This window comes from Betta splendens, chromosome 14 (assembly GCF_900634795.4).
Source record: "Betta splendens chromosome 14, fBetSpl5.4, whole genome shotgun sequence".
NCBI classification, from domain to species: Eukaryota; Metazoa; Chordata; class Actinopteri; order Anabantiformes; family Osphronemidae; genus Betta; species Betta splendens.
Genome location: NC_040894.2, coordinates 11900057 through 11913841, shown reverse-complemented (window position 1 = coordinate 11913841; position 13785 = coordinate 11900057). Strand labels below are relative to the sequence as shown.

The 13785-nt window shown below is 41.3% G+C and overlaps 3 protein-coding genes and 1 long non-coding RNA gene across 20 annotated transcripts in view; 2 read left to right on the top strand and 2 right to left on the bottom strand.

The window, feature by feature from the left end:
- Positions 1–8972, bottom strand: part of specc1 (sperm antigen with calponin homology and coiled-coil domains 1) — a 44869-nt gene extending 35897 nt beyond the window's left edge. For 4 of the 10 annotated variants that reach the window (XM_029174715.2, XM_029174716.3, XM_041073891.2 and 1 more), the window contains exon 1: positions 8794–8916. In XM_029174715.2, coding sequence (XP_029030548.2) covers positions 8794–8892 — 99 coding nt within the window. In that variant the 5' untranslated portion in view covers positions 8893–8916. Of the gene's footprint in view, positions 1–1934; positions 1995–2788; positions 2930–5939; positions 6053–6532; positions 6584–8793 lie in introns of those variants that run through there. The other 6 variants (XM_029174719.3, XM_029174717.3, XM_041073892.1 and 3 more) reach the window with 6 other exon arrangements.
- LOC114870077 (uncharacterized) lies at positions 78–4093 on the top strand. The gene is made up of 3 exons (XR_003788258.3): positions 78–790; positions 2880–2989; positions 3078–4093. It is a non-coding gene; the product is annotated as an uncharacterized LOC114870077 (long non-coding RNA).
- A 532-nt stretch (positions 8973–9504) lies between the features above and the next one.
- timm22 (translocase of inner mitochondrial membrane 22 homolog (yeast)) lies at positions 9505–11859 on the top strand. The gene is made up of 4 exons (XM_029174734.3): positions 9505–9789; positions 10246–10442; positions 11004–11076; positions 11153–11859. Exons 1-4 carry the CDS (start codon positions 9546–9548, stop codon positions 11227–11229), a joined length of 591 nt encoding a protein of 196 aa, XP_029030567.1. The 5' UTR covers positions 9505–9545; the 3' UTR covers positions 11230–11859.
- Positions 11860–12335: 476 nt separating this feature from the next.
- The window catches only part of abr (ABR activator of RhoGEF and GTPase), a 70275-nt gene continuing 68825 nt past the window's right edge, over positions 12336–13785 (bottom strand). For all 8 annotated transcript variants that reach the window (XM_029174721.3, XM_029174722.3, XM_029174723.3 and 5 more), the window contains one exon: positions 12336–13752. In XM_029174721.3, the coding sequence (XP_029030554.1) occupies positions 13663–13752 (90 nt within the window). In that variant the 3' untranslated portion in view covers positions 12336–13662. The remainder of the gene's footprint in view (positions 13753–13785) is intronic.

Below are 13785 nucleotides of genomic sequence, written 5' to 3'. Positions count from 1 at the left end.
GAGGGATGGAGCGAGAACAAAATGCTTTATCAGATTTGTTCTAAAGAACAGCAACGACCAACACACTGCACCAAGTCTGTAACTTGTAGTAGAAAGAATAGAGGCACCTGCAGCCACGACTGCCAGACCCCTTAATGGGTAATATTCCCCCCTTCAACAGGATGCAGTCAGAGGGCCCATAAAAATGATGTCCAGACGGAAATGTGGTCATTGAGCCATTTAGTGAAACAAGGCTGGAGTGCATTTAGCGGGGAGAGCATGCGTTTGTAAAGACCCCTGCAGCTGGTGGGGGTAACCTGACCTGCTGCCTGACAGGCACAGGGATGCCCTCTAGTCTGAGCAAGCACGTAAACAAGTCAATAGAGGACAAGCTGTCACCATAGATATTTTACTCTGTTTTTGGCCTGTACAATTCTTTAACAATAATATCACAAAGAACATTCAGAGGATCTTATGATGATCAGGTTTATGGTTATCCCACTGATAATTTATTAATGAACATTTGAGAGCTTAGGCACTTATGTATAAATAAAATAAATAAAAACCCTCTGTACTTTGTTTGTTGCCCATCTGAGCGCGTGTCTTCCTGCTGGCCCATCCTGATCATGAGACCTCTCCAGGCAAGATCCTGTGACTAACTCCTGCCTGGCCCGGGAGTCTAACACCTCAGCTGCGATGGCTAGCTTCACTCAGATCAGCTTACGTGGCTGTGGAACCTCTCACTGCCAAGTATGTGATGTCTGACAGGCCTCTCAACCTGGTCTGACCTCAGCGTGGACTAAATAAAGTAGTAAGTAAAAGTAAAATTAAGGATTTCCCTTTCTGGGATTTTTTTATTTTCATTTTTTAAATAGAGAAAAGAAGAAATTAGTTAAATGTAGAACAAGAAATCAATGAAATGCTAAAGACTGTCCAGTAAACTCTAATCAACTTTCAGTTCAACTTCTGTGGACCAATGCAGGACTCAGTTCTGCAAGTATGACCTCTCTGGCTTTCCCTGAGAGACATAACTCTCAGAAGCCAGAACTGTGTCCCACTTACTTTACAGTGACCTAGTTACAAAACCCAAATGTCATTGAGGGACAGGCAGCAGTGTTGTATTTTAAACTTGAAATGGTCCGAAGTTAAGGCAGAGACTGTGATTTGGGTTTCGCAATGTGAAAACAGCTACGATGACAGAGATGTCTCTAACTGAACTACTGAACTACAAAGAATGTAGGATGATGACATAATGGCTACAACAAGGCTGGTCAAAAAGATAAATACTTTTACTTAAAAAATTACTTAAAAAAATGCAAAGATGGAAAACCAAATATAATTTGTAGTCACCACAGCCATAAGTAATGGGTTGTCATCTGCTGTAATTATATTGCTTCCAAAAGATGCATGTGAAGGCTGCATATGAAACAGGGAGGTGGAGGTGCTTCTCAGAATTTCTGACAGTTGCTGCAGCACTAGACCTCTGGAATGAGATAAGCAGACTAACCGACTGCACTTATCAGTTTGGACCGGATGAAACAACCTCTTGCATGCCGGCTGATCTGATATGACAACACAGTGTGCTTTAATCTTACAACTAAGATCAGCTCCAACACTCAAACCAAACTAAACCAGATCAAAACAGAACATTATTATTAGGCCATTACAACAAACCTCCCTTATTCTAACAGTTACTTTGCAGTACTTGAGCCTCTACTGTAGAAATGGTACACACTGTATGTTTCCTTCTTTTCAAATACATTGGGCAAAGGTGTTTTAACTGAGGAAATTGCAGCGAAAGGACAGATCTTGAGATAAAACTCAAACCCAAAACTGCTCTACTTCACATTGACTGTAACTATGTAGCTTGGCTCGTTCAGTTTCCTCCAGCAACCACAAATGGCCTAAGATTATGAAGGGATATCCGAGCCGACCAGTCTTGACCATTCCCTGACCTTCAAAGCAGGTTGTTCTGGTCCAGTGCCATTTGGACACGCCATATGTACTTCACCTCAACAGTGCATGGGATATAGATAAGATGGGGGTTCCTGTAGAGCCTCAGAAGGTACACTGTGGAGCGCCATCATCACTGCCTCAACACATACTGTAGGCGACAATAGCACAGTAAACAGAGTGAAAGAAGTCATGAAATGGCAAAGACAGCCACAAAGAATAAGGGCTATTGTAGTAGAACTCAGTCTTCACCAGTTTACAAACTGGTAAAAGATAAGTCTGCCTTATCTAAGGCTTATAAGAAAAACAGCAAAGGTAATGTCAGTGATTCTATAAATACATAACAGCCACTACTGTACCTAAACTAGGGTAAATGTCAGCGTGTCATCATATCCTTTAATGAGCGCTTCCTGTTATTGGCTCTGAAGTTTCAAACAGCATAAGCACAAACCTAAATACAAATACACAGAAACCACAGGTCCAATAAAAGGCTAGGCTATAAGACCTGTGTAAATACTGCACTATTCCATTATAGCACATGCAACTGGTTGCAAAATTTAGCCCAGGCCACATTCAACTGAAATGTGGTCTGGAATGTTCTTTTAGTGGTTGACAGGAATTTACAAAAACTGACAAAAATATCAGCAGCAGATGTTTTCAGGCAGTTTCTTTCTAATTAATTGTAAAATGACAGAACTCACCATTTAAGTCTTAAATCTGAAATAAACTGTTACAGCCAACAACGGTTGAATATAACCAAACAATTGTAAGGCTTTTTTTGTTATTCGGGTAGTGAATAACAAAAAAATGACCCGATGGCAGATTAGAGCCATTCACAGTAGTGCAGGTCACTTACACAATGTCTTCTCTACTGGACACGGTCCTAGAGCCTCTCTCTGCCTGGTCCGCAGAAGCACAAGTCACTAAAAGCTTAATTCTTTGCCCAGTTGTACAAACAGAGCCTGATGGACCAAAACGACGGGTCGGGAGTAACGGCTGTCTCAGTCTGCACCGCCGTCAGGATGAGGAAGTCCTGCAGGCTGCCAACCGCCGCGCTGTGAGCTGCTGCCTCTCTCATACAAAGGCAAAAAGAGCAACAGAATCTGAGCCATGGGCATGTTTTTCCTCCTCTCACTGTTTTCTAGACTTTCCTGTACGTGTGAAGATGAGACAGCAAGAGCGCAAGAATAAACGAGGAGAGGAAACGAAAGAAAAAGTCATGTGGCACAGGACTATAGGGCCACGCAACACAAGATAAAAGATGTAAATTCATTCAATGTATCCATGTCAGACTAATAAACCACACACAGGGTCACAGCCTGGTACTGAATACCACAACTGAAAACAATAGCCCTTTAAATAGGTACTCAAAACTGTCTGTGTACAAGACCTGACCTGGAGAATTCTGAATAATTCTACATTCATGAACCCATAGTAGAGTTACCATCTGTAGGCTGACTGAGCAGCAGCCAACACTGACACAGTCAGTCCTTGTCCCAGACACCCTTTTGAAAGGCGAGGGTGGATCATTTGTGGAGCGATCTGCATTTTATGTTCTACCATTCTGGTCTAATTTGGATCCCACAACGTGCGGCATGCCAAGGTCGTAGAACATGTGGGTAGAGAGAGTATAGCTCTCTGGGCCATGATGAAACAAGCTTCAGTTTGTGGCAAGTTATAAACTAAGGAACTTGGTCTGACCACACCCCAGCACCGCCACAAAAAGCTGCACAGTATGGATTTGACCTCAGCAGTACTGCATTACATAAATACTGTTCTATGCAAAACACAAACCTTCAGCGGAAGACTGTAGGCAGTATTTTGCTTTCTTGGCCAGATGGACTCACCAGTGGAGCTTTTCATTTTTGAGTAAGTTGACGTATTATAAGAACAAGAAGAAGAATAACACCAGCCAATGTGCCCCAAAATAGAACCTGTACTTGGAGAAAAAGCAAAGAAACCACTTCAAGCATTTTATGTCCTCCTCCCTTATTCACAAGCTCAACAAAAAGAAATGGATGATTACCAGGATACATAAATAAATTTATATCTGCACAACAAGACCCCATCCTGCCCAGACCGTCTGCACTAAGTGTGAACACTTCGAGGTAGGAAAAAGGAAACAGCAGTCCAAACATTAATAAATAATGATGGAACATAACCCTGGTGCCCCTCGGGGGATTCCTGTCATTGTGTTAGATAAGGGGTCTGATTGGGTGGCTCGCTGAATGCTACACTGTACCCCACGGCAGCCGTGCTGAAGAGCCGGAGAGCTGCCTACTTCTTGTTCTCTGGCTTCTTCCTCCTTCTGTCTACAGGAAAGACTGACTCAGAATCTCCACACAGACACAACATGGTCACATGGGATGTGAAACAAAGTCTAAAAGGTGCATAGTGAAGATTCAGCTGAGTATGAGGCTACATATAGTGCATATCTAAAAGCTAAGGATTAAGTCGTCATAATCTACAGCAACTACACAGCGAAATCATAAAAAGAGAAGTGAAGTTTAGCTGCTTGTTAAGCAGAGATTGCCTTTCTGCCACTTCTGGTGATGTGGCATTGATAGGATATTATAACAGCTAAACATCTGACAAACATCTGGACTAGAGCTATCAGGTCCTTTGGCTTTATACTGAGAAGATATACATTGCCTTTAATCTTATTTAATAATATTGTAGTGGGTAACGTGTCAAAGGCAACTATGTGCTTACATTACAGTTCATTAATTGTGCCTCAACCACGTCGGCAGCTCTGAAGCATCTGTACTGCACCTGGGTGTGCAAACTCATTATCTCAGCTAAAGCGAAACAGGAAGAGTGTGGGATTAGTCTACATCACACGCTGAGAGCTCTGCTCTCTGGGTTCCCCCTTCAGTCCGAAGGGATCTGAAACTCGCACTCAACAAGATGCAAACCCCCAGAAAGCTACAGCACAACGGAGAAGTTGCAGCCAAGTTCCATATACATCCAGGAGTCAGTGGGAATTGAAAGTAACTCGGAACTGCGCTAATGCTGGTAATAACCACCCCAACACGAATAAAACAACAGCGCTAACAAGCCTTCTAGAGTGACTCTATTATTTTCACCAAAACACAGGAAAAACACTTCTCAGCAAGATGAGATCAGCATATTTTAATTCAAGTATTGAGAACACAGCAGAGTTGAGGGAAAGTGTTGATTTTCTATCAAGACTCAGATCAATAGGTTGTTTTACTAGCCCATGGACCTAATCAGCAGGGATACTCACTGAGCCAGGCTCATTACTTATGACAGAGCACTCCTCCCAGCAAGTGATCACAAGTGCTGCTCCTGTTGTTGCCAACATCACATATGTGCATGCAAACAACATTTATTCCCTGCAAACAACTGAATGTAAAGATTAACATGGAGCTCAACCAGACACAGTCTTCTTCATCAGCTCCATCGCCTGTTTCATCTTTCTCAGAGCAGAAATCCCTTGAGGGTCAAACTTCCTGCTCTGATGGTGTCAAAGTTCTTGTCCGATAAACAGTCAGACAGAGCCAGGCTGCACGAACGTCAGCTGCTTTCCTGTGTGCCTGCCTGGCTACATGTACAGTGAGTGGGCGGATTCCATAGAAACACTTGCATAGCATCCATGAGAACAGCGAGGGAACAACTAACCACAATAACTCTGTGGTTTGTCTCTAGAAAATAATAATATAGTATCAACAAGAAGAATAAAAGCCAAAGCACATTACAGTCTTGTGGCCTTTTGTGGTGCATTGTGGGTGTGTTCAGTACGACCTGTATGAAGACACTAAAATGCATCACAATGGATCCGACATCCTTCAGCTACAAAGCAAACATTTAATGACACACCCCACACTCTGTAACACACCTGTAAACTTGTTTGTCCTGATAACACGGATGGACTTACTCAGCAATATCCCATACGTTGCTGTCCTGAGCTTGCACATTACACTTTACTGATACAAAATACACTTCGTCTAAATTTCAAGTGCAATGTTCATGTGTAAAGAGAATACCTCTAGTTAATGCATGGTCCAGATGACCCATTTACAGAAACTGCAGCATTCCTTGGAGCCAGCGAGTTAGGCTGCAATGCTTGTCAAGTATGCAGCTCGTTTCCTGGACGTCCCTAAACCAGAAAAAGATGCTTGGAGCTACCTTCCTCGTAGTGTACACATGCATGGGGGAAAAGGGATTGCACCAGAACAATATAGTTTCCCAAATGTCAGTTTTGAAAAATTCACTCCTTCCGTAAATAACTAATTCTGCTCAGATCCCACAGATTGCTTTCCTTTGATATACTGTACAACATTACAGTTACATGAACAGAAACACTCTCACAGGACCTTAAACCTAAAACACAGAGGTACCATGTGCCTTGATTGTGATGCTGAGACCACTGAGTGGGTTGCAAGCCCATCACCGGTATATGCAAAACGTATTTTGAATAAATACATATAATGCTGTGAATCATTTACGGTACACTGACTTACATGGTGCATTATAGGCAACACTGCATTCAAGCATCAACTAATAACTTAATTTGTCCCTAACCCTATTTATCAACCTGCACAGTATACAGTACATATCTGAATCTATGTCACATTACCTGTGTGTTGTTGTTGTTGTTGCTCCACCCTTGCATTGACTCATTTCACATGTCTCATGCAGGATCCCAGCACTACATACTGTTGCATTTCATTTGTATAAGTGCACCCAGGACCCCAGAACTACTAGGACATATTCCTGAGTGGGTGGGACATCACTAAGAGGTGACTGTGTCACACTTTCACAATGAAATGCATCCCAATGGATGCTCTCTGGGCATAATCTTATATGCCACAAAACAAGTCACACCAGCACCATGCAACTTGACGTGGGTGCCTGCCACATAACCCTTGGCTATAAATAGCAAGCCAATGGCAGTAACTGCCTGGATAATGAGTTAAACAGATATTGAGAGCAGCTACAAAAAAAAAAAAGATTCAGTACTGCAGGCGCGACAAGGACATGCAGCATATGACTCAAGGGAAGATATACCTATTTATAACAAACACAAAAACTGAGACTTGGCCATGTTAACAGTGGTTTGGTGTCTTCATACAGTTCCAATGGTTGCAAATAATTGTTCAATATACATAATTTTGAAGCTACTTTGTATTATCAGTAAATGTCAAACTGGACATGTGGCCTCTGCATGTTATGAGCGTCACCCAGAAGGTGCATAGGGATTTCCAATATCCTTATGCAGGCTGTAATTAGGCACAAATAACATCCACAATGACCACACTGACTGGTGCACTGCTCATGTTTGAACTTTCCCAGGGCATGATCAAAAAGTACAGAAGAAAGTGAAAGCTGTCAATGCTGCACATTACTGCTTTGAGACTGTTCACAAAAGACTAAATCCTAAGCAATAAAAATATTTTCTATACTATACTATAGCCATGAACCTAAATAGCACATATTTCCTGTTTCAGCATCACTATTTCTGATTGCTATCTGACGTTTATGAAAGTCAGACAAAAAATATGTACAGTGGCTTAGTAGGGGGAGTTTAACACAATTAGGCAATTATGAAATTGCAAAGGATATAAACAATAAGCCTTTAGAGAAAACTACACTAAAGACAACAACACTGCATTTTGACTGCTTCACGTGGCACCAATTCAATGAGACACAAATGTTCAAACATCCTGAAATGTTACTTAATAATTTTAGTCATCACTAACAGCATAAAGTAGAACTTACATACAGTAGGATGCAGAAAAACAAATGCAGTAGCTACAGCTCATTTAAAGCATAGTCAGTATATTCACAGGTTTTATGTTGAGGAAAAACAAAAACTGCATGAGAAAAAGCAGATGCTGAACATAGTACTAAATCTATTTAACACATTACTACACATAAAGGTCTGTGGATAGTTTTCACTGAATTCATACCTTGCAATATGACAAATATATTTTGTGGTAGACTTCCTTTGAGGTAAATATGCTCCTCTGGGGATTTGTTTAGAGACCTACAATACATTAGAGGGACTTGGCATTTAATGCTTATACTGTATATTGAACTTAGTACTTCTACATGTTTAGATCAGGTTACAGAGCAAACAATGATGGTTAAAAAGGCTTCCTCATATTTATTCTGAAAGCATTTACAGAAATAGCTACATTCTCGTTTTAGGGAATATTAGACATAATTTAACAAAAACAGTCAATGTTAAAACTTGAAAAATAATAAAAAGCACTTATTTATCATGTCTTTTTCTCATGGGACTGGCCTCGGTTTCTAACAACGTGGCCACAGCTTCGACTGAGTTTAAGCTGCTGATCGGTGAAACTGACTTGGCGATCGTACGGTAATAAAGGCGTGTTTGGAAAACAGGTGGCGAGGACCGACCGAGCTACTGTAGAATCCCGTCGAACTCACGACTCGGCATCGTGCGGCTTTAGCGAGTCTACTGAAAAAGGATGACTGACTGAAGCCGCGTTAAACAACATCGTGTACAATCTGTGACAGTTATCAGACTTCCTTGTTGCTACTATAAAACATAGTCTTGCGCCGTCACATCAATTATCGCGAAAACATAAACACGTCCTCTGGCTAATTGCATGACGCAAACGTGTCAGGAAAGACGCGTCTGCCTGTAGGACGTCTGTTAGTCACTGTATTAAAAGAGACGGATGCGCGTGAAGCGAGCTGCCTAAAGTCAGGCTGGCGTCGCAACCAACGGATTTCAAACGGCTCTCTGGCATTTCTTCTGTACCGGGCAACAAAAAATGCGTTTTTTACGTTCTAGTCCCGCAAATTAATGAAAGCAACAGTGATAATAATACACAGAGGAGTAAGACTGACATAATAAACAGTCACCTTGTTAGCCGCTAGCTTCTTCTCACCTGTTCGAGACTGCGGCGGGGCTGCTGCGCTCAGACCAGGATGCTGCTGCTCCGCCACACGCACGCGACTCATGAAAGGGTCACCGCCAGCGTTTACTGAAACCAGTAGGTGGAGCGCGTGAAGCGCGTTTGGCGCAGTGCTCGAAGAGGTTTCTGGGAAACGTAGTCTTTCTGTTCAGTCGGCGGGGAAGAATTAAAACTTTAATAAAAAATACAACACGCAGACCGGTATTCCAACTGTCACGTCCTCGTCATGTTGTATTCTAACGTTTCTGATTTTTTTTCGTACTACCAGTCTAATACAAAATTATGATGATTTATATTTACAGTTTTATGTCTTAATAAAATTTACTTGCAATAGTTTTACTACACGCCCGAATTATTATTAATTATTATCCTGTATTATGAATCTTGCGTACTTCTTGTGTATTTCTACTGATAAAAGCACTGAAGCTTCCACGGAGCGGGTTTGCTGCACGACACGGCTGCTTTCGCACTCAGTTGCAGGTTCATTGTGTCGAAAGTACATATTCTGTTTAAGTACATTTTATGTGTTGTTTTTTAGATGTTACACCCACACATTTATTTTTCAACCTAATATGCTACACCGCTTCGTAACACAATCATTTAACACACATGTTTAATTTTTCCTTGCATTATTTCCTCTGTGCCGAATCTGCGCACTGTAATTTTTAGTCTTTACCTAAAACAAAGTCATTGAGAAACATGGCCGCGTCCACGGGTGTTGGAAATGCTGCTGTCCCAGATTCAAAAGATCCAGCTTCGGACAGCCCAACGATTCAGTACAGTATGGTTCTCGACCATCTTATCGGAGAGAAGAGGCCCGTGAAGGACCTGAACCCGGCCGTAATGGGCGGACTGCCGGTGCCTGCTAAAAGCGAGGAGCAGAAGATGATCGAAAGGGGCATGGAGAGCTGCGCCTTCAAGTCGGCTCTGGCTTGCGTGGGGGGTCAGTAGTTATTCTAATTATTCTAAACATGTTAGTATGCGTAACAGCTGCTCTTTGCGTGTATTCCTCACTGGGTGAATATTTAATTTTATTTTGTCTGGCTTGTCAAACTGCAATGTACTATGTGTAAAGAGGGAATATTGTGTGAGGGATTCCGTCATATGTATCTGAAATAGGTGTTTGATATGCATAACTTTATATTATTATTATTATTATTATTATTATTATTATTATTATTATTATTATATTTATATACCATTACGTTTTCTGTTTCTTATGTTGTGTCTTTTTAGCATATTTTTGTATTGCATGATATCAATATATCAATAGAGCTTCTGAAGGGTCTGGGCTGTCAGATTAGAAGACGTTGGTCTTTATCATTTTGCAATACGCAATGACTTTTTAAAAATTGTTATATTGTTTGGTTAATAACGTTGTTGCTGCTGCTTTCCACAGGGTTTGTGCTGGGAGGAGCGTTTGGTGTTTTCACAGCTGGCATTGACACCAACGTTGGCTTTGACCCCAAAGACCCTCTAAGAACTCCAACAGCACGGGAAGTCCTCAAAGACATGGGACAGAGGGGGATGTCCTACGCCAAGAATTTCGCCATTGTGGGCGCCATGTTCTCCTGTACAGAGTGCATCATCGAATCAGTAGGTCACACACTCCTTAGAATTAGACAGCGGGGTCATCATGTACGTCCCAACAGCACAACAGGATTAAAGTAACATTAAGCACTTTTAATATCATTATTGTGGAACAGTTGTGGTTCAACAAAAGCAGACAAAGCATTTAAAATGTGGCCTACCAAGTTCATTTAGTCACTTCAAACAAACCATGTGGAGGCTTAATTGAAAATGAAAAGAAAACCCTCTGCAACCGCCAGATTTTTCTCAACAATAACATTGCAATTATAGCTCTTAACAGGCTGCTTGATGAAACCACCAAGAAAAACACCAAAACTGGCAAACAGTAATGGACTTAATCTTTTCATAGTGTTTGTTCTACAAATTTCTCGTTCATAAATAGTTAAAACGACTATTTTATATTACTTTCATTTGTGGGCAGGGATGATGTAATGAAGCTTGTGTTGCTCATACAGCCTTGCTTTAACAGATCTCTTAGATCTGTGAGGAATGTTCTACACTAACTATTAGCAGTCCCTGATTGTTTTTGTTCTATCCATCCCTCACACGCCTGTTTTCTGTTTACAGCACAGAGGTGTATCTGACTGGAAGAATGCAGTGTACAGCGGTTGTGTAACTGGAGGAGCCATTGGATTTCGTGGTGTGTAATCAGAAACATGTACTTATTACATTACTTAAACTTTGATTGTTTCTGACGTTTTCTGTTTTTCTTCCAGCTGGCCTGAAGGCTGGAGTCCTGGGATGTGGAGGCTTTGCTGCATTTTCTGCTGCCATTGAATATTATTTGCGATGAACCACTGGTTTGTGACTCTTACAAGAACTTGATAGCAGAAATAGTCTGAAGTAGTATATGGGACGTCCAAAATTGTGAATCTACCCCCCCATACATGGAGGATTGCTGCAAACCTTCATGTGGAGAATCACGAAACAAAGCAGCATAAGTCTGCTTCAGTGTCACAGCGACTCTGGTTCACTACCACCTCAAATCAGTTTTGTTCACTTCTGAACATTGGTGTGATTTGCCAATAAAGAATCTAATTTATATTAAACAGTTTTCATTAACTGTTAGGAACTATTTCTTAAACCATTCATTGCGGCAACATTGTTGATTGCTACATGCACCCAAGTACATGGTTGGGTGTAGTTTTAATTTGTAATATATTGTACTGTATATACAGTGTTTGTTTTGATCTGTTTTTTTTTCATTGTATGTTAAGATTTATAATAAACAAGTGACAGTGTAAAAAGTGTTTTGGGCAGATATTGTCAGCCTAAAAGTGAGTCAAACCCAGGTAAATAATTCCTTTAATACATGCAAATGAAAAACCTCAGACTATTAGAAATTGCTCAGTTGTTAAAGGCTTTGCCTAAAAACACTCTTCTCTGCTTATTGGTTATGCTCATTAAATCTCCATTAACTGTTTGTCTGTTCATCAACAAATTGCATTTAGCAGAGTTTTTTTTTTAAGTCAGAGGTTCAAATATAAGTCTCAAAGCACCAACCTGCCTCCACCTACTGGCTTCCTCCCAGAGTCCATCCTGGTGTATGTTATGCCACACTGAGAATCTTTATTACGCATGCAATATACATTTCATAAACTACATATACAGATTTTTGCATTTACTGTCTTAAACTTTTGACCACTAGATGGTGCAAAATACCAAGAACTGGTACATGGTATGAGCAGGTTCTTTTAATTTAAAGTACTGTAAAACAAATGTCATTACAATTTATTGCAGTATATTTTATAAAGTATGTACTTTATCAATCACAGTATGTAGTATGTAATTTTGATAGAAGGCATTTTTTAATTAGTAATTGTTATGACATTGATCTGCTGTTTACAATGAGGGAATAGGTTTGTTTTTGTTTAATCAAAAAAAAAATCAGACACAAAGTGAGTGTTTTGTAACTTTTATTTTACTAAAAAAAAGGGAAAAGTTCACATTAACATTTAGCCTCAGTATTACAGTATATTGAAATTCTCCTCAAAGGAAGTAAAATACAACGTTTTTTATTTTATTTTATTTTAACCTTATATTAAAAATATCAAATAGTACTCATCTAGCAGTGCTGTATTTTAGGACATGTTGCAGGCTTGATAGCAGAAAGGTGGGCTTTGTACAGAGCAGCGATGGGAGCGAGACAACCTACCTTTGTGTTAGCCAGCCTGGTTTGATTGACAAGCTGAACATGCAATGAGGGGAACTACACAAATCATCCTATAGGTTATACCGGTGCAGTAAGACGCTTGGAACAAGCTTGCAATGCAATAACAAGAAAAAAGCTAAATGGGACGTTCATTGTGGGCTTGTTTCCGTCCTTTCCTCTCTACGTGCTCTGAAAGGAACGGGCAAACTTGGTGGTGATCTTTACAGCTTACCAACCACAGACAGGGTGAATGAGAAAATCAGACTAAAATAACATCACTACCTGAATAAACCGTTTCTCTAGTTGCACAGAACTGTACAGGCACACATACAGTATGACTTATATTTTAAATAAATAGGGCTAACTCGGCTGAGACCCAGAGGAGGGCAGTTTCATCTCATTTGTCTGTACAGAGTCACTGCCAGCCATTTATTACCATGACTTCCCAACCACACAAGTTCTTATAGTCCCTAAACAGACACACGCTCTCCGTCTCTCTCACTCACGCACGCCGTCACTCACCCTCAGCCTCCTCCACCACATGCACAAAGCAAAACAGACAAAAAGAGGAAACAAAGCTTCTGAATAGTATTATAAAACATATAAATGCCATTTTTCTGGAATGCCTCTGATCAGAAGTTGAGTCCGCCTGTTTTAGAGATCTTTAAACCAGTGTCTGGACGGGGCTCGAGATCAGCACCACGCGCCACTGGGCACCATCATGTTCCACTGTGTCAGGCCGTGGTTCCTGGAGCCCTTTTATGCCACTGTGATCCCAGAATGCCTCATGGTGTTACTAAAAGACGCGTGGCCCCTTTGCTCCTGTCATGTTACAAACGGGAAATGACACGTGACTACCAGGCGACCAGGAAGCTCCTCCACCACCTCCCTGTATGTTCAGCTCCATCTCTGTTCAGGAAAAGGGGATGTAAACAGAAGTGGGGGCTGTACAGTGGAGATGAGCTGCCTGCTGGGAGGAGAGGTGAGGCGGGAGGACCGAGAGGCAGGGACCAAGGTGTCAATAGAGTCTCTCGCTCCCTCTTCTCCAGGTGCCACCCAGAGAGACGCGGGGGATTAAACGTCAGTGGAGAAGTAGAGCGTGTTGCGCTTCAGCTCGGCGAAGGAGATGGGAGGATGCTGCAGGTAGTAGAGCAGCACTTGGACCTACAGGAGAAAGGAGAACTATTGAATCCACAT

Coding starts and splice junctions, on each gene's coding strand:
- timm22 (XM_029174734.3), top strand. CDS start 9,546: ATGGCCGCGTCCACGGGTGTTGGAAATGCTGCTGTCCCAGATTCAAAA. Junction 9,790..10,245: donor GGCTCTGGCTTGCGTGGGGG/GTCAGTAGTTAT, acceptor TGCTTTCCACAG/GGTTTGTGCTGGGAGGAGCG. Junction 11,077..11,152: donor AGGAGCCATTGGATTTCGTG/GTGTGTAATCAG, acceptor TTTTTCTTCCAG/CTGGCCTGAAGGCTGGAGTC.